Here is a 24364-nt window from a genome sequence, read left to right as displayed (position 1 = left end):
TAGAATTTAATTGCAAGAAAGTTCAATGTCATATAGCTCCATACTTTAATCCATTAGCATTGCCGCGCATTTTGGAGGTTTAAAACCTGACTGTAAAAGAGAGTCAGTTTCCTATTACTTACTACCAAATAGCTCTAAGGAAAGTTTATTATTTAAGGAAAGTTTATTATTTAAAAGTATTTGATGTCATTATTGGCCAGATCTTAGTTCTTTAAAAACTTTTTTTTAATAAGTAGAAAGATTCATAGATTCTACAAGTTGCCTTTGTATTTTAAATTCAATTCTAACTTAATTCTATAATTCAGCTGGGAACTGATTAGAATAATAAGGAATATCTCAGGATTAACTGATTAGTCAGTTCCAAGTAAAAAAATGACTTGTTTTGAAATATTTCCAGGCCAGCTAATCATTTTGCACATTCAGATTAAAGATTGCTATTCCTCTAACATCACAGAAAAGTGGTTTGTTTCTTTATTATCAACAGAAAAAACAATTATAACATAAATTACTTGACAACATTGTTGTAATGGTGTCCCATTTTACAGTCTTCCACTGCTCCTCTAATCACTAAACAGTGATACGAAAGCATAGTTTTAACCTTGAACTCATCTCCCATTCTCAACTTGATCAAGTTCAACTCAGATAAATGAAGTGAGTGATGAATCATACTTCTAGAGATGACATATGTCCGCCAAGAGAAGTCAACAGATTGCCATCTCCTTAGAGCAAATATTTATGAAATAAACATCACTTCCCCATAATGCAGTCAGGGAATTTTTGCTTTTCCTTGCACAGTTTGCACTAATTTGAGAAAATACTTAGAAATAACAGATTGGGCTATAATATGTGGCCTATGTTGTAAATAAACCCAATAAGTTAAAATCTCACATTTCCCCCAGTAGGGGCCTTTTTTATTTGCCTTCTGAACTGATTCAAACCACCATCATGTTAAAATAGCAAAGTTGCTCCTGTATTTCAAAAACGTGAACCCCATTAACTTGCTGTGGTCCTCAGGGAATCTGGCTTAACACTTTTGATCATAACTTTCTCATCAACTAGAGGCATGTAATAATTAGGTCTTGTTCTCTATATTGTGTATTAACTTTCACAAAAACAAAAGTTCTTTCTGTAAAAAGAGTATCAATTAAAATGCACCTACTGTTGTGGTAAGATTTTAGAAATTAAAATCATATTGATTTAGTATTTGCTCTATTGTTTGTTCCACATTTCTTCCTTGGTTGAATTTTGTGATTTCTTTTGTTTGCTCCTGCAGTTAAGTGCGTTTTTGATTGTGAAATCCTACAGAATATAGAATAAGGCAAACGCATGCTAATCTGCATAATTCTGAGAGAAACTGAACACATAGTAGATCAAATGTAGAACTCATAGTAGATCAAATGTAGAACTCTGGTATGTGTTACAATTTAGCAATTATAAAAGCCACAGCTACTGTTGCAGTAACGAAGTGGACCTTGGAATTCATAACAATGGTGATTAAGTCTTTGCTGACAATTCACTTCATCTTTCACACCTTTGCAACATATTTTACAAGCGGCAAGGGGCAAAATATTAAAGCCAATGAAGATTAGACAAGTTGTAAGCTTTATTGCGCTTAATATCTTTTCATTAAAGCAAAAGGCTCTTGGTTGGGATCCCTAGAGGTTAACATGTCCATAACACTGAACCATCTGACCAGCCAGCCATGCAGAAGTCAGCACCTGGCCTGGATGTTGAAAAGTCTCTCTAGAAGGAAGGAGAGTGTTTAATAAATTAAATAACTAATGAAAGACACAGCCAACAATGACATAGTTACCTCATCTAATTCCATTTCATCTGGACTCTCCCATGGCTTGATAAATTTCCCACGAGATTTCTTCAAAGGCACAATTATTATGTAGTAACCTCTGCATAAGAATGGATAGACAAAATGAGTTTGGTTCAGAGAGAAAAGAAAATGAATATATTCTTAAATCTTCCACAGACCAGTGATTGAGACTGAAGGCAAATTACAGAGATGGAATGACTTGTCCATCAATGACAACCACCTGTTTGTTCAATTTTAAAAACAACATGGATAGACATTTATGCGTGACTTCAAAGATCTTATATGGTCATATCACCATGGCTGACTGGTCTTTATTAGCTATCACAAACAGAGCAGGAGCAGTTTGTCAGGACCCTGTTGCTGGACACATACGAGGTTGGTATATTGAAATCTACCAACACGAGCTGCCGCACCAAATATTTTCAATTTATAATTTTTTAAAGGGCAATGCATAATAAAAATGACTCTTAGTTTATACAATGCCTATATGATGATGATGATAATTTTGTTTACATACCCCTAAAATACTTATTTGGATAAAAATTTAAAAGCAAAAAAATTACTCATCTCACAACAATTATATAAAGATATAAAAGAACTCCCCTTCCTTTCTACCCATCAAATTGTAAACCTAAAGGTAAGTGCGTCAGAAATTTGGAGACAAGCACTACCGAAAGGCCTTCAAAATAGATTGCAATATAATATATCTGTAGGAAGAGACAAAAGTAACTGGTTCTCCAACTGGGAATGGTCAACTAAAATTTAAGCCATGTATAAAGTTACCTGTCCAAAAAGAGATATGGCTTATTTGTAAAATTGTTTTGTAACTTCCGTAGAGTGTATACCCTGCTCTTGTGTTCATGGTTAGGGACTCTGCTCATACTGATTTTTGCTAGTAACTATGTGAGGACTTTGTACGAAAGTCATGGCTAACAGACTGATCACTTCTCACTTTCCAGGTATTATATTGAATAGATAATTTCACTTTTCTCTCTAAAAAATCCTATAAGAACAGGTAACAGACAAAGACAAATCCAGAGAGATTAAATCATTGCCCCAGTAAAATCGGATAGTAAGGAGATAGACACCTATGTGTATCTTAACCTTGACAACAGTCTGACTTGTTTTTGTGGCTGTTGATTCATTTCCTCTGTATCATAAAGTATTTATTAAGGACTCCATAAATTTCATAGAAATTTATTTTGAAAATACACATACACACATACACAAACACATACACACTCTTTCTATCTCTCTTTATCTCTCTCTCTCTCTCTCTCTCTCTCTCTCTTTCTCTCTCTCTTTCTCTCTCTCCCACCCGCCACCTCTTTAAAAGAGAAGGCTGCCATACAGGAGAAAGGGACGGCAGGATGGGCACTAACAACCTTATATTACATTATATCACAGAGACCAATAATGCACACAGGTAGGCCTCTTTCTACTTATCTCAAAGCAAAACCTGTAATAAACTCAGCAAACCTCTTATGATAAAGAACTCTAACCGTAAACAGAGTTAGAGCGACACTGTCCAGTATGGTAACCAGTAACAGTTGTGGCTGTGGAGTGCGAGATATGTGGCTAGTCTAAATTGAGATGTGCTCTAATAATAAAAGACACTGGATTTCAAATACCATGAAAAATGAAAGTAAAATATCTTGGTAATAATTTTAATAGTGATCATATGTTAAAATGATAATATTCTGGATACATTGGGTTAAATGTGATTAAAATTAATTTCATCTTCCTTTGTGCTTTACTATAGCAGCTAGAAAATTAAAAAATTTCACATGTGGCTCTCATTATATTTGTTGAATAGTGCTACCCTAGAGTGTTGTGAAAAATGTGGCATCTGGAGATAAATCTGGCCCCAAATTGAGGCTCTGCCACTAATGTGCTGTATGATCTTAGGCTGATCATTTAATAACTCTAAATATTCTGAAAATTTAAGGTATATAACACCAGACTGTTATTTTGGAGAAATATAACAAATAAATACAAAATGTTTAGCACAATGTGTGGCACACAGCACTAAACAGATGCCACATTCTGCTGCTGGCTAGTACTGACCACCAAAATGGGAGAAACGCATCCAAACTACCTTATTAAGTAGCACAAAGTGAAATTCCCTGAGATGCTAGTTAAAGAACTTGACAAACATTTTTTTCTCCCTCATCAAAAATTCAAGTCAAACCAGAAGACTATACCAGAACTCTCTCTCCATGGTGCTCTGAGCAAGTAATCAACAGACTCACAGGATCATATCACTCAGCCATTTATTTTCTTTCCTACAAATAATGATGATAATCAAGGAGGATGAGGAGAAGGGAGAGTTAGGGTGTATGAGAGAGGCTAGTATTTTTGTTTTATGATCCAGAGTAAGCTTCCTCCTCTTCCTGTCCTCCCACCACCTGAAGGATTTGCTAAACAAGTCCATCATGTTAAATGAGCATGGAGAAGAGTGACAGGGGATGCAACTGAGCGTACAAAATAACATTGCAGCTGTACTTGATAAACACACTTGTCAGGGAACCTCATGCTTCTCCCTACCAATTGCACAAAGTCAGGACTGGTTCTCTTTGCCTAAAATGATGATAATGCACATTGTCATAGAGCTCCCGTTGTCCTTATTCAGAATCTTGTAAATCAAGGTTAAGTTGATGAATTTTCTTAATTTTTCTTTCTCCTTTCATACCCTGAGTTGCCATTCTTGTACACGAAAAAAGAAGCTGTTCTTCAGCAGCACTCCCCAAGTATTCATATTACTTGCGGTTGGTATAAGAATTGAACAGACTCCCCCGCAGCGATTAACTAACAGTATGGCTAGATATTCATAGCCTTCTCTTTCCACTGATCTCTAAAGCATTCATCTAGAGCAGTCAAAGTGGAGCCTGCTTCAAAGCAGCTCTTGTCCATTGAAAAAATGGGGTGCTGGAAGTTTGGAACACCATATTATAGAAAGTCTTGCCTGGGTCTCAGTTCATACATTTCAACCATGTTCTCTGAAACTATGGCTTTGTAAACACCCATGTGTTTGTCTTTCCTAAAACATAGCTGTCCCCCAAGGATAGTGCTTCCCTTATAGACTTTTCAAGTGGTGGTTCATTCCTATTATTCATTCCTCTTCCTCCACCCATGAACCTCAGAGTCAGGCTTGGAGTTTCTTTCCTAGGGCTAGCCCATGACCCAACAGGGCTCTCATATTCGTAAACTCTTCCTTTCCAAAGACAACATCATCTATTTGACCTTAGCCCAAAACCTATGATTGCCTTTCTCTGTGCCTAAACCCAAGGGGCTGGATACGACTTGAGAAATAATGCACAGGGCACAATAATGCCTTAAATTCATGATCACCAAACTCAGATAAGCCTTCAAAACTGCCTGGCAATCTACCGCAACTTCTTCAGTTACCTAATTCTTCCATTTGACATGATAACTTTTTCTAATGTTCTTCCTTGGTCACAAATCTTGAACCTCCCTACCTCCCCACTATATGATGACCTTATCTCTTATGCACAGAGAAAATAAAAATCTTCAGACAAGAATTCTCTCATTTTCTATCTACCAACTACAAGCCTACCTATATCTGTACACAACAATAATCTCTCCTTTGGGCACGGCAGGACTGGCTCTACTTTTTAAAGCTAATTGCTCTTTCTTGAATTGGGTCGCAATATCTCACTCTCTTAGGAAGTTTACCATATACCACACCCCTTTTCTCTCATTTATCTCAACTTCTCCTTCCCCATCAGATCCCATCCATTACATAAATAGCTGCCATTTTAAAAAAATAAAGCAGACCACATCCCACTCCAGTCATTATTCTCTCTCTTTCCTACCCATTGCTGCCCAAATTCTGAGAAGAGCTGTGTGTTCTTGCTGTTCTTCATTTACCCATCTTCCACTCATTTTCTGGCTGACTATGCTGTAGCTCCTGCCTCATCAGCTCACCTCACTGCCCTTGCCAGGGGCCTCAGTAACCTCAGTAACGTTACATCAAAAGGAGAATTTCTGACCTTCTTCTTTGCTGATCCCTTAGCAGAATCTCAGTGTTGATAAGACCCTCCACGAAACATTCTCAGCCTTTTCTCTGTATCCAACTATCCTTATTTTCTACTTATATCACTTTAACCTTACTTCATCAGCAGGATTTATTATCTGCTACCCAGCTATTAAATGGTGGCATTCCTCAAGGCTTTGACCAAGGACTTCTCTTCACTGCTCTCTTCTTCTTAGGTGATCTCATCCAGCTCAAAGCAGCACTTATTACCTATATACAAGATATTTACAGATTCATATCTTCAGCCCAGAATACTCTTCTGAACTCTAGAAGTTTATTCAATTCTAGCTTTATGTCACCATTTCCATGTCACAAAAGTACCTCACATTTACTGTGATTAAAACCAAACAAAAAGCCTTCGAAATAAATTCTCTTCCAATATCATACCACGATCCATTTTACTATACATACCATCAACCTGGGTGTTTCCACTGACAATCTGCTTTTACTCTCTCCCTCCCTCATACCCATCCTACTACCAAGTCCTATAACTTCCAAACACTTTCTGTAGTGTTCTCACCTCTCTGCCATCTCAACTGCCATCACTCAAGTCTGATTCCATTGTCTCATGCTTGTATTGTATTTTCCTTTCCTAACTTTCTCTCTCTATTGAGCTTAGACTCACCTAGTCCAGTTTTTGATCAAATCATGTGACTTAAAAAAACTCTGTTGAAATAAAAAAAAATAAATTGCTTTTGGAACTATATCAGTTTTATATATAAGTAAAATTAAACTTTATACTTTTTTTGTTGATCTTACTGAAGCCTAGAATTTAGGCTCAAAACACCTCTTTCAACACAGACTTTAACAATTAAACTAATAGAAAAAGAAATAACTTCAGAATCAATATATTTGAAAAGCCCTTGACAACTTATAAAGTAAGCTATGTTTTCCCAGTATATTAGATTTAATTAGATAAGTTAAACCTAACCTTCAGAATTTTAATTATATTAAGTAAAGTTTTACTAATTGTATTTAATACATTATCATCAAGGGGCTCAGCTCCATATAATTATATGGGAAGGCAAACTCTGGTCTTTGTGGCAGTCCCACTTCAAATTCAGCCAGGATTTTTGTATTAGCAGTCTGTATTAACATTCTCAAACTCATTTAACTGGGAGGTCAAAATCTGTCTCAGGGTTTAATGATGAATGTCATTCCTTTCATAACTTTTGATTTTTTTTTTTTTTTTGCTATAGTCATTTGGGTATATATTGTTTAAATCAAATTAATTTACCATTGGAAAAAAAGGCAGGTTGAATGCTCTTTCTAGTTTATATGTTTAAATTGAGGTTTTCAATTTTTTTTTAGCTGTGTTGTCAGACAAATTACTTATCTTAAGCCTCATTTTCCTCACTTGTAAAGTGCCAAGTAATACTGACCTGTGGGAAGCTTCTCCCTTTACCTCTCATCTAAATTCTCTCTTTTTTTTTAGGATTTTAAAATAATTTAAATTTTTTTTTCAGTTATAGTTGGCATACAATATTATAATCATTTAAAGTGTAAAAAACATGGTGATTAGACATATAACTTGTGAAGCCATCACCCCGATAAATCTAGTACCCATCTAACACCATACAGTTATTATGATATTATTGATTATATTCCTTATGCTACACTATACAGACCCATGACTATGTTGTAACTACAAATTTGTACTTACAAATGTAATCTCTTCCCCCTTTTCATTCAACACCCTCAACCTCCCTCCCATCTGGCAACCACTGAAATGTTCTCTGTTTCTGTTTAGTTTATCTTGTTCTTTAATTCCAAATGTACGTGTAATCATATGGCATTTGTCTTTCTCTGACTTACTTTACTTAGCACAATGCCTTCTAGGTCCATCCATGTTGTTGTAGATGGCAAGATCTCATTCTTTTTTATGGCTGAGTAATATTCCATTGAATATTTGTACCACCTCTTCTTTATCTATTCAGCTATTGATGGACACCCAGGTTGCCTCCATAGCTTGGCTATTGTAAATAATGTTTCAATGAACTCATGAATTCACATGTCCCTTCAAAGTAGTCTTTGGGGTTTGTCTGGATAAATACCCAGAAGTGGCATTTCTGGGTCCTTCATTGTCTTTTGTTATAGCTTTTGTTTTGAAGTCGATTTTGTCTTATATAAGTATTGCTCTTCTAGCTTTCTTTTGGTGTATTTTCCATTTTCATGAAATATCTTTTTCCATCCTTCTATTTTCAGTCTGTGTGTTTTTCAATAAGAAGTGAGTCTCTTGTAGGCAGCATATATAAGTATCTTATTTTCTTATCCAGTCAATCTATCTTTTGATTGGAACATTTAATCCATTTATATTTAAAGTAATTATTGATAGATATATAGTTACTGCCATTTTATCATTCATATATTTTCTTTTTTTTTCTTCTTCTTAAAGAAATCTCTCTAATATTCCTGTAATACTGGTTTGGTGGTGATGAACTCTTTTAGCTTTTTCTTGTCTGAGAAGATCTTTTTATCTGTCCTTCGATTCTAAATGATAGCTGGGTAGAGTAGTCTTGGTTTTAGGTCCTTGCTTTTCATCACTTTGAATATTTCATGTCAAACCCTTCTGGTCTGCAAAGCTTCTGTTGAGATATCAGCTGCCAGTCTTATGGGTGCTCCCTTGTAGGTAACTAATTGCTCTTCTCTTGCTGCTTTTAAGATTCTCTGTCTTTAATCTTTGCCATTTTAATTATGATGTGTATTGGTGTGGACTCCTTAGGTTCATCCTGTATGGTAGGGGTCCCCAACCCCTGAGCCATGGACTGATACCAGTCCGAGACATGCTGGGATCCAGGCCACACAGCAGGAGATGAAGAGTGGGAGAGCGAGCTGAGCTTCATCTGTATTTGCAGCTGCTCCCCAGCGCTAGCATCTCTGCCTCAGCTCCACCTCAGATCATCAGGCATTAGATTCTCATAGGAGCAACGGTCTCTGGTGTCGAAAAGGTTGAGGACTGCTGTCATTTGGGACTCTCTGACCTTCCCGGGCTTGTATGTCTATTTCCTCTGCCAGGTTAGGGAAGTTTTCCATCATTATTTCTTCAAATATGTTTTCAGCTCCAGAAGGAGAAGAGAATGTTGGTATGCTTGATGTTGTCTCTGAGGCTCTTTAAACTACCCTCATTTTTTAAATTATTTTTTCCTCGTTGCTGTTTCAATTAGGTGTTTTCTGCTACCTTATCTCCTAAATCGCTGATTTGATCCTCTGCTTTATCTAATCTACATTTGATTCCCTCTAATGTATTCTTCATTTCAGTTATTGTATCCTTCATTTCTGACTGGTTCTTTTTCATGGTTTCAATCTCCATTTTTATGTTTTCAGTCTCAATGTTAAATTTCTCAGTGAGTTCATCCACTTTCCCCCTAAGTTCACTGAGCATCCTTATAACCACTGTTTTGAACTCTACATCTGGTAAATTGCTTGTCTCCATTTTGTTTAGTCCTTCTTGTGGAGCTTTGTTCTGTTCTTTCATTTGGGACATGTTTCTTTGTCTCCCCATTTTGTTGCCTCCCTGTGTTTGTTTCTTTGTATTAGGTAGGGCTGCTATGTTTCCTGGTTTTAGAATGGCCTTATGTAGATGTCCTGTGGGGCCCGGTGGCGGAGTCGTCCCGTGGTCCCTACCTGGGTGCTACAAGCGTGTCCCTTGTAAGAGTTGTGTGTGCCTTCCTATTGTAGCTGAGCTTTGGTTGCTGTTTGCACATCAATGAGAAGGACTGACCCTCAGACTGATTGGTTTAGAGGACTGGCTGTGACCTCGGTGGAGGAGCCGTTGTGCAGGAGCTGACCTGATGAAGTAGGATTCACTTTAGCAGGGCTCTGTATCCTTCATTTCTGACTGGTTTTTCTGCTCTTTGGGTGTGTTGTCCTCTGATGCAGTTTTAGGTGGTGTTCTGACACCATCTGAAGCCATCCACTTGGTGTGTTACGTCTTAGGGCCTCCTGGGAAAGGTCCAATCACAGGCTAAGTTCAGCTGTAGTTTATGTCTTGCCACTAGTGCCGGGTTTGGGGCTGCTTAACAAAAGGTATGGGGCATGTTGAGACCAGATGCTGCTTGTTTGGGTTTTTTGAACCTTTGAGAGATTTTAGAAAAGTCTGCAGCATGAGCCAAGACAGGCCATTTGTATGGAAAAGCCACTGCAAGCAGCTTGGGTGGGCTCGCAGGTTAAGAGGGGTAGGGTCTCAGGGATCTCCAGGGTGGGGTGGCCAGCATTAGCCAGGTTGAGGGAGACTTAAATATGGTGGCCACTTGCATCTTCACATCTGGAGGGGGTAGGGCTCAACAAAAAAACAATGGCCTCTGCCAGCACTTCTATCTGGGAGAAAAAGCTGCTCCTCCAGCCCTCACCCTGAAGCCAGACAACCCAGTTCCTCCCTGTATGTCCCCGGTGCCTTTCAATCCACTGTACCAGTGCTGGAGCTCAGAGCAAGTGTCTATCAGCGAGTAAGAAGAATGTCTGTGACTCCAGTGGCTCTCTGTCTTTAGTTTACAATCTCTACTGTTTTTCACAGCCAGAACTTGTAGGGACTTTTGTTCTTGGCACTGGAATCCTAGGCTGTGGAGCCCAGTCTAAGACCGGGACCCCTCACTCCTCTGGGGGGACTTTCGCAGCCAACATATACCTTCTGATTCTCAACAGCCACATGCAGGTTTGGGACTAGCCCGTTCCATTTCTCCAATCCTTTTACCAAAGTCAAAGTGGCCTCTTCTGTGTGTCCCCAGTTGTAGGACTTCTGTTCAGCTAGACCTAAGGAAACTCCTCATGTTGGCTGTCCTGTAATTTAGTTGTAATTTTGATGTGGAGTGAGAGGAGGCGAGCACAGTGTTTACCTACTCCGCCATTTTCACCAGGACATTTTTGAAATTCTTACAGCAGAGTGCTGACTTTATTGCACCATGACATTTATCCATTTCCATGATCTATGGCCATGCATATGTACCTGGTTACTTTTGGTACCAAGGTTTGTCTGGGACAGTTCTGTTGATGCCTACTTGTCATGGAATTCTTAATTACTGAGCAGTTGTCCTAGAAAAAAACTCTCCTTGCTTGGCCAATAAATTCTATAACCATGGATCAATATGTGGGCTCCGAAGCCAGACTGCCTGCATCCTTCGAATCTTGCTTCTCTGGTTCTGCTACCGTGTTGCCAGAACAAGTTAGCTCTCCTGGAAACTTTCTCTGCTATAAAATGAAAAGCATTCTTCTTGTGAAGATCACATTTGTTAAGATGTGCAATGTCCTTTGACCAGCACCTAGTAAGAACCTTTGTCACTATTAACTATTATTATATCAACTATATGATCTTGGCCAGGCTGCTTTGGGCTTCATTTTACTCACCTGCAAATGGGGAGAAGAATACTGACCTCACAGGGTTATTGTGAGGCTTAACTAAACTACTCTAATATCTTTGGTACATTATAAAGCAAATTTAAGCTTTTAAGACTTCAGCTGACAACATGTGATGGATAATATCTCATTAAACATTAAATCGTTAATACATCAATTCAATAAACTGTTAATAGTGGTGACACAAATTTTATGAAGCAGCTTTATAAGCCATGCTTCCAACAGTATCTTTTTTAAAGTAGAGAATCTGAAAGCCAAATCAGTAAGACTAAAAAAATTTAAATTTTCATAAGACACTATTCTTCATTTCTGTTTTTCTAAATATAAAGTGGTTACTAGAAAATAAATTTATATTTGGTGCTTTCCGGCAGCTTTTTCTCTTAATACAATCTGTTTGGTACATTTATTTTTTTCTTACCATCCAGAGTAAAATCCTGCTCTATAAAGTCATAGAAGTTCTCTCTGTGACCACAATTTGCTTCTCAAGAATAGTGGCCTGGCTAGATTTCCTGACTGGTGCTCTGCCTCCTAAATGTATTCAAATAGAAGGCTGAAGCACCACACAATTCCTGGTACCACGACCTGCAGTACCCACAAACTGTTTCATGAGAAATTCAGCCTTTCCCTGAGGGTGCGCCTCTGCTTCTAAACACACACACACACACACACACACACACACACACACACACACACACACACACGAATGGATAAGCAAGGAGCTATGTCTGCATTACATTTACAAGAGAGATTTATTCTTAAGTGTTGAGGAATTAGGGGTAGTAATCAAAACCTTCCCGATTATCTTGGCCAGAAATGAGAAAGGCATGGTTTCCGCTGATAAACAAAATAGCTCATCAATCACCAAAACTGCGTTTCGCTAGAAAACAAATTAAGAAGTCTTTTTCTGGATAGCTTTCACCTAAATAAAAGCAACCTGCCCCACAGCTCTGGAATCAATTGTTTCCTTCCCTCATTTCACCCACAAATATTCAACATTTGTTGAATCTGCATTCCAAACTCTACTTTCCACTCTGATTTCTAAACTTGCCAGTTACTAGAAGTGGCACAGCATGGCACACAGCTTCCTGTAATATTTGACCATGTCACATGAACTAGTCTAGAAGAAAGGATGGGTAATGTTATGCTATTATACTTGTAACAGCCCTCCAAATATAAATTATCTAGGTTTTTTTTCTTTTGCTAACTGGAGATTTGCTTTTTCATTTCCTATAGTTCTGATACATTTCCTACTTGAGTACTTTTCTAGTTTAGTCTTTGCTCTTTTCTCTTCCCCAGAGTGACTAGAATATATTTCTGAGAATCTTAATTCATTTCTAGAATATAATTTTTTTTCTATGACACAAAGTTTGCTTTCTTTTTCTGTTTCATAATGTTCTCCTTCCTTTGTTACTAATGTTTTACCCTTTTTATGATTCCTACTTCAAATATAGGAGGAAGTACATAAATAAAACAAAAAGAAAAATTGAACAAGCTAAAGAAAAACACTAAAATACAGACTATATTCTGCAATATTCAGAAGTTGGAAAATGAAAAAAAGTCTACCACCAGTGGACTAAAACACCATTTCCCAAAGGTTCTAACACATTCTACCAAGCCGATTGGGTAAATAAATGTCCATTAAAGATAATTTTTTTCATTTAAATGAAGTCTTGAAAACTAATAGTAAATACTGCAGAATATACTATACTATTTTCTTATTTCGACTGCTCCTTCCCTGAAGACAGTACATGTTTTTGAATGGATTGAGTTTATAGTCCATATCTTTTCCCTGTTCTTTCAGTGTTTGCAACTATTTTACTTTTAAATCTTACTCATCCTTCAACACTCAGATTAAATATTAGCTCCTTTCAGATACCTCCTCTGACATCCAAGTTGAGCTAAAACCATACTTATGTTTCTACAGTACCTGACAGTGCTCACCCCATTATATTCACATTATCTTTTTCTTGTATCTGTTCTTCCACTGTAAATTAGGGCTTTATCTCAGTCATCTTTCTATTCCTAGACTTAGCACTGGCAATATAGTGTGTATAGACTTTACGTTCATTGAATGGCAACTAAAAAGTCTTAATGGATGGAGAAGATGTAGACTAGTCTTTATCTTGTTTCCGCATTATGCTCTCTTCTGTTTGAAATGGTGTCTCCCCACACCCATGGCCATGTATCAGATAACTTCTTTTCATTCATTAAACCTCAGCTTAAGTGTCACTTTCTCCAGGATCCCTGAATCAGTAAATGGAGATTGGGAACCTCTCCTGTGGCCTCCACTATTTTTCTAATCTTTGGTATCAAAGGACTCCACTTTGACTGAACTTTTACTTGTCCAAATTGTACAATTAACTGTGTTGTATAAGAGCAATAAAAAAGTCTATGTTATTTCTACTAAATCCCTGAAACATTGCCTGGCACTATGGGGGAAGATCAAAAAAATATCAACAGAATATTTAAATAAATCAGTGAATAAATATAACCTCATATTCATGTTAAATTGTGTTAGGATAAAAATTGTACTAATATTCCATTCTCATTTTCAGTTTTATAAAAAACTGAATGTTATAAAAAGACGAGTGAACAAAAATAGAGAACTTATTACTCAGTGAATTTATTTTAGTAATCTTTTAGAAATTCCATCATCTGGTTGAAATTTGCCAATTATTTTATCAAATAAATAACAAAGTTTTCTCAGGAAGGATTGTTTTGGCTGAGTCTAAAGTGCCCAAATTTATCACTTTTTCCGAAATTTCATAAATGGCACAATTTTAAAACTTCTTGTTTATAATTTTCGTTCTTAATGGCTTGTTTTTCACTCACCCTCTTGAAGTTTTCTGGAGTTGGAAATTTCTCACTGTACCTACTTTCTTAAAAATTCCTTTGCTCTGACCCTGACTCAGTTTTCCTAACTTTCTAATGATCCCTACTCTGTGTCTTCTATTTGCTCTCTTCTTCCTAGTGAGACCTTTACTTTTAGCCTTTTGCTTCATAGTTCCACCTCATTGTCTCGGTGAGTCTATCTCCTCCCATAAAACCATTGTTGCTCCATTAACGATCCTCAAATGTCTATCTTTATTTCTATTTTTTTAAGCCCATGTCTCCAACTAGATATTTTACTGACAGCACAATGTACAACATATACAAAATTAAACTCAATTTCCTCTTGATTTTTCTTTTTTTTAAACCTTTAGGATGAGTGGCAGCATCATTCACTTTGTTATCCAAGCTCAGACCCCATCTATGAGGCTTCTGTCTGCCTCAATTCCTTCATTAAAATAGCTACCTATTCCTACTGTACTATTGCTCTGGTTTGCCTCTTCATTCTAGTTATATCATCACCATTGTACTTCAGAATCTTTTTATTTGCCTAGCATCAACTAACTGTGTGATGAATTCCCACCAATTCTCACTACGTTGCTCTAATTCCTCCAACATACACCTTTAGGAGCGATGTTCTCTAAGAACTGTCCTAAATCAAGTCAGCTTACTACTGAACATATAGGCTCTATGGGTCTATAAACTATGTATAAATGCCTCTTGACCTCCAAGAGGTTTGACCTCCGAGTCTTTCATAGTGAGTTTCATTTAAACTTGATTATGTGAGACAGAAGAAATAAGGAAGGATCTAGTCTTATCCCAAGCAGGGTGTAACACAGTGTCGAACAGGCAGTAGACACTCAATAAACATTTCCTAAAATGGAAAAAAGGAAACTTGGATATTATATAAATGGTACCATGCCACACTACCGCATAAAAACCTTTAATGAATTTTCATTGTCTACAGGATTTAATCCTGACTTCTGAGCATAAGTTGGCTCTTGTATACCTCTCCCACCATGCTTAGATGGGCACTCCGGGCTCCAGCCTTACCTAATCACTTGATTCCTTTACTAACGGGCCTTTAAATATAATCTTCTCACTCTAATTTTTTGTATCCCTCTTATTTGTCCTTCAAGATTAAAGTCAGAAACTTCCTTGATCCATTCCATTCTGGTTTGCTCTTAAGATAGAGTATCACTCCACTGTTAGCACGTATTACATCTACTTCCTTATATCCTCCACTCTATGGTAAGCTCTTTCAAGATAGAGACCACATCCTTTTTATTCTCCAGGCCTACCACAGTGCTCATACTTAGTACACTTCAGTGAAAACACTGTTTTCTTCTACTGGCTGCAATCAACTAGCTATATACAGCCAACAAATTCCTGAATTAACTGGATTTAATTTTCTACTTCAGGCCCATTGGCTTATACACTGTGCTCCATCCAAACCAGAAAACTTGCATTTTCTAAGTTACATGTTTTTTTCCAGTAGCATTCACAACTTTAACTTGTATCTTTCTATCTTTCTCTCTTTCAGCACCTGTATAAAATATTAGTGCCATATACCATGTTTGTTTATCTAATTTCCTAAAATTTCTTTCAGCTTTATAATACTTTTTAAGACTTCCTAACAATTATAATATTTTGCCAGATATTAGTTATTCAACCATTCAGCTTATTCTATATATTATGACATAAACTCCTTCATAGTAACGGCCATGTTCTATTTGCTTTTCTATCTCCCCTAAGTTATATTATTCCTGGAACACAGAAAACACCCAGTGTTAAATTAATGATAACCTGTGTTGTAATGAATGCCAGAACACAGTGCAACAGAACTTAAATGACAAAACTGTGAGCCTAGGCAGAAGAATCTTTTACCCTACGTACAACAATATATTCCTTTCTAACCATTATAATACTGAGATTTAACTTTCCTTTTTTGCTTACTGGCATTCCTATCCTGCAGCCCTAACTCTTCAGTCCACTTACTTTATATTTTCATTTACAGGTACTTCAGGCAGTTGCACAGTAATCATGCCATCCAAGTTGGTCTTCCCAATGAAGGCAGGCTTGGTACGTAGTACGTCTGGTGCGGTCTTCGCTGTTACCCTGTGCTGCAGCCCACCAGCACTGTTTCCACGATTTGTCAGCACAAACGAATATGACTTCTCAGGCTTCAGGTTGACAATTAACTTCTGTGTAGCTCGGCCATCCACTTCTTCTACCATCTTCCCATCATCATAAAGAATCTAGAGTGGAATAACCCATCATAGAGATTTGGTTATCAGAGAGGCGATGCATATTTTCTAAACTAATGTGCACTTGCTTATAGAAAATGCATGTCAGCTCAATTCTAATATGGGACGATTCCTAAGCCTGTAAGTGTTCACAAATTCTAGAGAGTGCATCAGTTTTTATTTCAGTTCTTTCTATACAATGATATAATGTTTCTAACTCTAGCAAAAATACACAAAGAAATGCACAATAACTTTTCAATATTTGACTTGTCAGTTGTATGTGACAGAAATGAAATGAGTGCAGAAGTGATTCAGATTTTCGATATATTATCCACATCTTTTTTCTAAACGTTTCCATTCCTGTTCCTAAACATATTTTAACTTTCAAAAATGTTTCTCTATTCTTTATTTCACTTATTTCAGACTTGTGCTCCTTGCTAGCATCTCTGTCTCTCTCAAAGGAGTTTAAACTCTCAACTCGAGTTTAAAATGTGCAAAGAATTTAGGCCAGTAAACACATTTTTTAAATCCCAGGATATTGCATTATACATAAGTAGAAACCATGCAAATTTCATTTTCTGGTAGAAAAAGAAAAGCAGTACCTTAGATGTAAAAAGTTCGACTTAGGAATAGGAGGCGACCTACAAACTAAGGCCAGCACTGGGTTTGAGCTCCTGCCTTCTCTTAAGAGTGGAAAGGTCACACTGCCAAAGTGCCAGACTTAAGGTGTTATGTGAAAGCCACAAATGAGACTAGCAAGTATGTGTGGTCAAATCACAGCAGCCTTTATGCTTTGTAAGTGACTTACCCAGGTGAACTGCCCCCTCCACTTTTACCCGTGATTCCTTATGCATTAGAAAAGAACTTACTTTGAAAGGCATGGCAGAATTATAATTCTCTGGAATCTCCCAAGACAGTAGCACTGAAGTCTTCATTACTGCTTTGACATGAAAATTTTTTGCAAACACTGCTGGAAAAGAAAAAACAGTGTATTTAAACTACTCCTAAAAACCATGATCTGTCCTTTTCCACCATGGACCACAGGGTTTAAGCTAGATGCTTTCTACTTCGATCAGAGAGAGAAGTGTGATTCGCCTACCTGTTCAGAGCATTCATTTAAATACCTCATTCTCATACAGATCTTTTCTTTCTCTCCATTTCAGTCAACTATATTTTGTTTTCCTTACCTGAGGACATTGGGGTGCTGTCAGCCAGACTTGCTTGGCATTGTGTAACTGAAATCTAAGGCATCCAAAACATATTAAGTTTCATATACTTTACCTTTTTGCTTTTGCTGAACCTATTAATATGAATGGGTCGATCAGTTATTTATAGCTTCAAAATACTGATTTCCAAAAGACCGACATTCCTTTAAAGGAGGAAGGCCATAGCAGACAAATCCTACCTTGATCCACAGGCAGTGTCCTGAACTGGACACTGGGACTATATGGCCCGGGCCCTTTGCTCGTGTGAGCACGTACTTTTACATCATATGTGGTATCTGGTTTTAAGCCACTGAGTGTCATAGTGGTGTCAGCGGGAACAATAAGCTGCTCCATTGGAAGAAGAGGGATGTTGATATCCCTATACAGAAGGGTATACTTGGTGATAATGCCATTTCTCTCTGCCAAGACAGGAGGCTGCCAAGATAATTGGACGGAAGTTGAAGTGGTGCCTTCTGAGTGGAGGTTTTGAGGGAATCCAGTTGGGACTTCTTCCGGAACAGAAATCTCCTTCACCATCTCCTCCCCAAAGCCCACTTTGTTTCTGGCTGAGAGCCTGAAGATATATGATGCTCCTTTGTGGATGTCTGTAGCTGTAAAGTGATCTTCTTTTTCAGAGAATTCAAGAGTAGTGAGTGGCTCCATATCCTTCCGGCCAAATTTCAGACGGTAGCCCTGAAGAGGTCCAAATGTGTCCACAGGGGGGTGCCACTGAATGAGAGCAGTATTCATCTGAGTATGGTTAATCAGGAGCCGCGGTTTCCCTGGAACTGAAGCACACAGGATGGAGTGGTAAGGTCAACCTATGTGGATGCTTGCATTCCAATCACTGCTGAATAGAAATACCATTCTGTGGGCATTCCCATTTCTTTACTTAAAAGAAAGTCAATGCTTGGTCTTTATACTAGTGCAGAAATTTGCTCCTTCTCTATTAAGCTTGGTTGAGATACCATAATTTGATAATGAACACATTTGATAATGAAAATAGGAACAAATGAAATAATAATATAAGGAACTGTTTTTAATATCTTCACATTTCATACCTTCACACATGAAGGTTCATGGCACAGAGAAATGAATCCAAGTAAAGGTTAGCCAATTAGATACAGCTAATAATAATAATTATAACATATTTAATTATTGGTTACATGGAATGTATCAGGCATTGTGCTAAGAGCATTACATGGAGTATCTCATTTGATTTACATTTCTCACTATATGTTCTTAGATATTATCTTCATTTTTTATCAGAAGAAAATAAAACCCAGAAAGAGAGAACACTGTGCAAGGTCAGACATGTAATAAGAAAACAAGCTATAATATAAACTCAGGTCCATCTGAATCCATAGCCCAAACACTTAACTATTCTTTTATGCCGCTTATAAGTTTTTTTTAAAAAGCAGTTCAAAATAACATTGTTTTGACTCACTGTAGATCTAATTTGCAGTTCTTGTTTATACCATTTATACCAGTCATCATCATCAAGTTCTTTATCTATAAAATGGGACTTACATTAAGACCTACCCCATACTGCTGTTGTGAATACTAAGTGAGAAAATGAATGCAAAAATCTTAGCACGAGTTTTATACTTCATCAATATTAATCATAATTATTAATATTCTGAATATTAAGCTTTTATAGTCAGGGGCTAATTCCCATAATTATATAACTTATTTCTTTTCAAGTTAAAACAGATATGTGAAAAATTCTAATCTACTCATTTAATAGATTATTACAACTGTAATTTTTTTTAATGGAGAGCAATTATTCCTGGAATCCACAGAGATGGACAGAAATAAACACAACAGAGCCATGTTTCTTTAGGAATAGTCCAAAGATAGAGGGCGAAGAAGCATTATCACCAGAATCAAAACTAAGCCAAGTTAATAGAAAGGGGAAGAGAGATGATAGAAAGGCAGGAAAGCTTACACTAATGGGAATCAGACAATTAAAAATAGTATCATGGGGACATAGATAAAAATAAGCAAACAACAATAAAAAGATGATGAAACAATACACACAATATTAACCTCAGAAATGACCTAGTTATCCTGTTCGTTTATATATTTTAGAAAGGTGGAACCCTAGTGGTAGCATGCTTTACCAGGAACACATTAAGATATTTCTGTCCTTCACCAATGAAGTAATAGTTTTATTTCACATGCTGGGTAGGTTCATAGTAAGTTCATATAATTCAGCTAATCCATAATGTATAGAAAGAATATTTCCTAAAGTTTGTAATGGCATTATATATGTGTGTGTGTTGAGGGTTGGCCTATGAACCAAATCAAACCAAATCAAAAATTGTGTACTCATTGTTTCTCAGGAAAATACACATCCAGAGATCTTTACAATCAACTAAGAAACTCTCAAAACACAGCCCAGTCACAGTTGGAGAGTGTTCGAATTATTCCATTTACTGTAGTCTCCCTTTATCCATAATTTCATTTTCTGTGGTTTGTTACTCTCAATCAACCATAGGCTGAAAATATTAAATAGAAAATTACAGAAATAAGCAATTCATAAATTTTAAATTGTGTGCTGTTCTAAGTAACCATGATGAAATCTTGAGCTATCCCACTTCATCTCTCCAAGGATGTGATTCATTCCTTTGTCTGGTTTCTCCACACTGTAATAGTTCCCACCTATTGGTCCCTTGGTAACCAATTCGGTTATCGGATCACCTGCCTGTGGTATCACAGTGCTTGTGTACAAGTAACACTTATTTTATTTAATAATGGCCTCAAAGCACAAGAGTAGTGATGTTGGCAATTTAGATATGCCAAAGAGAATTCATAAAGTGCTTCCTTTAAGTGAAAAGGTGAGTGCAGTACAATATATTTTGAGAGAGGCCACATTCATATAACTTTTATTACAGTATAGTATTTGACTTTTTCTATTTTATTATTATCGTTAATCTCTTACTATGCCTAATTTATAAATTAAACTTTATCATAGTTATGTATACATAGGAAAAAACAGTATATGTAGGGTTTGGTCCTAACCGTGGTTTCAGGCATCCACTGCGTGTCTTGGAATATATCTCCCGTAGATAAGGGGTAACTACTGCATTTTAATTTTAAAGATATTTTAAATTATTTTCATTTAAAATCATTTTAATGTAGACATTGGCAGGCATCCTTAATTTCCTTTTATGTGTGCATAACATTTACAAGATATGCCCATTAAAATGTCAATGATGTCAAGGATTAAACACTTGAGACTCCACTGAGGAAAAAAAGGGCTTTCAGTAGAGGATACATCATTCAATAAATAAAACCCAGTTGAAAATATTGGGTAGAAACATAACTATTAATTCTCAACATTTTCCAGATACAATATATTTTATTAAATATATTTATCAAAATTTTCTAAAGCTCTAGTTTCAATAATTTTACATACACTGTACATCTTTACATCTTATTTCTATAAGATACATGTAAAGTAGGATAAATAAAACACTTTTAAATTTCTTGATATAAACCACAAATAGTGTTGTATTCCAATATTTGTCAGCCATATAAGATTATGTTTTTATTATCTGGTATTTCACTTGATAATATTGCTGTGGTATAAATTTAAAGAAATATAATAAGCCAGTAAATTCTAAGAGAAAAGGTCACTGGCCTTATGAAAATGTACAATATTCTTCTGTGGTAGTCAAGGCTTAGACTGGACTACTATCTTTTGATCTTTTTATTTTTCTTTTCTTTTTTTGATGCTGGCATGCCCTTTCTTGTTCAGGGATATACACGCTGTGGGCTTGGAATCATGGGATCAAAGTAATGCTTTAGGACTAGGAGTTCTGACTTACTAATTTCCATGCTGCGTCAGGAGCATCTCAGTCTGCTCTCCATTCAGCCTACAGCAGTTATTCTTTCCCCTGGCAGAAGTTTCCTTAAGCCTGAAAACTATGACACAACCAGTCTTGAAGCCCAAGATATACAAGTAAAGGATTTGAGGAGGAAATGAATGCTGAGGTAGCTCAGGGAAGAACTCCGAAGTTCTTGCCTCAGGAGAGGCTAGCCAAATGAAGGGAATGACTAAAAGTACCACGGTACGTGAAGGATAGAATCAGTTTAAATTGGTGTGAGGGTTCAGGGCAGTTGTGATATTTCATCCAGGGAGTAACAGATAGAAAAAAGGAAAATAAATGAGGAGAGTCTACAACACTGCATTTATGTTTAAAAGAAATTCTCCAAATCATATATTGGCAATGAAATCCATTTCATTTCTGATTTCTAGAAACTCTATGTATGAAACATTTACCATCTACTTTGTGGAAAAACTTATATACTGGCATACAGCCTTTTGGGTGGAAAAATAAAGATGGATAATGCAGGGTCCATGTCTTCTGATCAATGCATATTCTCGGTGGGGAAATGAAGATGTGTAGTAGATGATATGCATGTGGAGCTTGACTCAAAGTTTCTGATGCCTAGGGTTATTGTGTGGACCACTCTTAAAGGTCATACAGCAGTTGGATTAATGGTTCTGCTTACTCCATCGTAGGAGCTGGAGAGTTGGCAAGATGAAAGAGTATTAAATTAATACTCAGGAGAGCCTGGAGGCCATACCTAGCAGTGTCTTAGTGAACATATTAGAAGGAATAGAGAGAGCCCAGCTGCTCAGTAAATAAGCTAACTCTAATTTACGTCATGCCGTGTGTGTGTGTGTGTGTGTGTGTGTGTGTGTGTGTGTGTGTGTATAAAATCTCTTCTCCCTTTCCTTTTTTAATTCTCCTTATTCCTTTACTACATTCTCCCATCTTAAAAATCTTTCAGGACTTCAAACATGGTATATATGTGATGCCACCCTTTACTTCTTAGCAATAGCAATTGCTGGAGATCAACCAAGACATTCAGTACCGATAAGCTTTAAACTTAGCCTTAATTTAACCTAGCACTTAAGAAGAAACGATCATAAGTGACTGGCCTACGTTTATTACTTCCAAATTCTCCATGTCAGAGTCATCTTTTTTTATCATCCTTAAACATAGCTTCTCAGCAGTGAAATTTACTTAAAAATATAGAAAAAATCTCAAACCAACAAATTTGATGATTGCCTTAAACCTCAAGACTTCAGGCAGTAGACCAATTATACGGATATAGAACAATGGGAGTATTAACAGAGAAACTACAAAATGTCATAATCATTGAAACATAAAAGGGAAAATTTTATTTAAAAAAACATCTCTCAGGTTACCTAAATCCTACATGGACTGCTTAAGTTATGGCCAGTACTCTGTTTCATAGATATGATTGTTCATAGACTTTAGGGATAATGTATTATACATAAATACATCCTACAATCAAGAATTTTACTATTAAAATAAAATTTCCTGAGAATTTCTGAATTCTCTGTGGCAGCTATAACTAAATAACCTTGTAACTGTGGTTTATTAGAAGCTCACATCTGTGTGATGAATGCAATAATTTGTCATAGTTACATAATATAAGGATTTTTTTTGTAATAGTATACAAAAAAATTAATGTGTTCACTGATTGCCTGGGGATAAACCATGACTGGGGAATGCTTTTTAAACAATAGGTTGGCAACAAAGAAAACTAGAGCTTTTCTTTTAAAGGGATTATAAATCTGGATTCTCCCACCTGGAACCCCAGCTCAGTGGGGAAGTCTCAAGAAAAATGTACAGACATCTAAATTGTAAGTCCTGCCTGCCTCATACTCAAGTCTCCATTGATAAAGATCTGAAATTGTGAATGAAAATTCCAAAATAATTCTCTACATAAATAAGATCCACAATTCTAATTTTTTGTATGCTGACTAAAAAGTGATGAGCTAGTCTTTAAAATAGCCAATAAAATAGACAATAATATTTCTTTCTCTAGGATCCACATACTTTAGCTATAAATCCTCTACTTTTTTCTCATTATAGGACACCCATCTTATGGGCAATAGGAGTTTTATGTTTCATGTAAGACATTTCAGGCTTATTAAGACAGTTATAAATAAATATGGGAGAAGAAATATATTTTCTTCATTTGGGGATTAAATTTCACAGATTTACCCTTGGTTGTCTATATTCCAATAGAGGCTGGCTCCATAGCAAGACAGTCTGTGTGCCCCCATTGAACATGTATCTCTTATGCATGATACTAAATTAGCATGATACAACAGTATTCTTAAAAAAAAAAAACAGCCCAGAAGACTTTATCTTGAAGGAATTTTGCCATCTGTAATCCTGTTGGTTGAGGCAGTTCCAGGTGGCAGGATGTGAGTGAGGCAAATCTTATGACATTTAGACAAATTTGGCAGTGAGCATGGCACCCAGGAGGGTACTCAACATAACAGCTGTTCTTTGCTTTATGCCTTTACATAGAGGTGTGTTCCTAAAAAGTTGTGTGAGAAGTGATTCGGAAGGAGTAAATCAAATCACAGTTTAAATGTTCCATGGGAGATTTCTATCTAAAGGGGTTGGAGGAAAATCCTTTTGTAATTATCTCTTAATTGATTGGTTTTACAATGCCAGGTCTTCCTTCATACTGGCTTTTCCCACTGTGGCTGACCAAATAATTGTAAAAAGTATTGAGAAGCGTCGTTCTTCAGAAATGAGCAATCTGCTTTATTTAACCTTTTCGTTATTCTTCATTTTTTTTTTCTGTACTCAATCTTTTGTGCAATTTGTCCTCTTTAGAATACCCACAGCAAGGAGTGAGGAGGAGAAAATAACCAAAAAATAAAAACTAAGCCATTACTTAGTTCAAGATGGCAGCTCTTCTAACAGGGTGTATAGTTGGGAGAGGTTGATATAGATAATCTGCCCTCCAGAACCTTATGGGACTTGTTCCTTCAAAAATAACTCTTAGAGGC

At 36.6% G+C, this 24364-nt stretch overlaps 1 protein-coding gene across 18 annotated transcripts in view; it reads right to left on the bottom strand.

Annotated features, from left to right (window-relative positions):
- Positions 1 to 24364, bottom strand: part of PTPRD (protein tyrosine phosphatase, receptor type D) — a 396821-nt gene that overhangs the window by 140620 nt on the left and 231837 nt on the right. For 7 of the 18 annotated variants that reach the window (XM_023535084.1, XM_023535086.1, XM_023535089.1 and 4 more), the window contains 4 exons: positions 17712 to 18299; positions 17176 to 17276; positions 16059 to 16318; positions 1814 to 1904 (listed from right to left, as the gene is read on the bottom strand). In XM_023535084.1, coding sequence (XP_023390852.1) covers positions 1814 to 1904; positions 16059 to 16318; positions 17176 to 17276; positions 17712 to 18299 — 1040 coding nt within the window. The remainder of the gene's footprint in view (positions 1 to 1813; positions 1905 to 16058; positions 16319 to 17175; positions 17277 to 17711; positions 18300 to 24364) is intronic. The other 11 variants (XM_023535085.1, XM_023535098.1, XM_023535091.1 and 8 more) reach the window with 2 other exon arrangements.

Source organism: Pteropus vampyrus, unplaced genomic scaffold (genome assembly GCF_000151845.1).
Source record: "Pteropus vampyrus isolate Shadow unplaced genomic scaffold, Pvam_2.0 Scaffold136, whole genome shotgun sequence".
Lineage (NCBI taxonomy): Eukaryota > Metazoa > Chordata > Mammalia > Chiroptera > Pteropodidae > Pteropus > Pteropus vampyrus.
The sequence above is the reverse complement of the archived record's forward strand: the minus strand, read 5'-3'. Positions and strand labels throughout refer to the sequence as shown.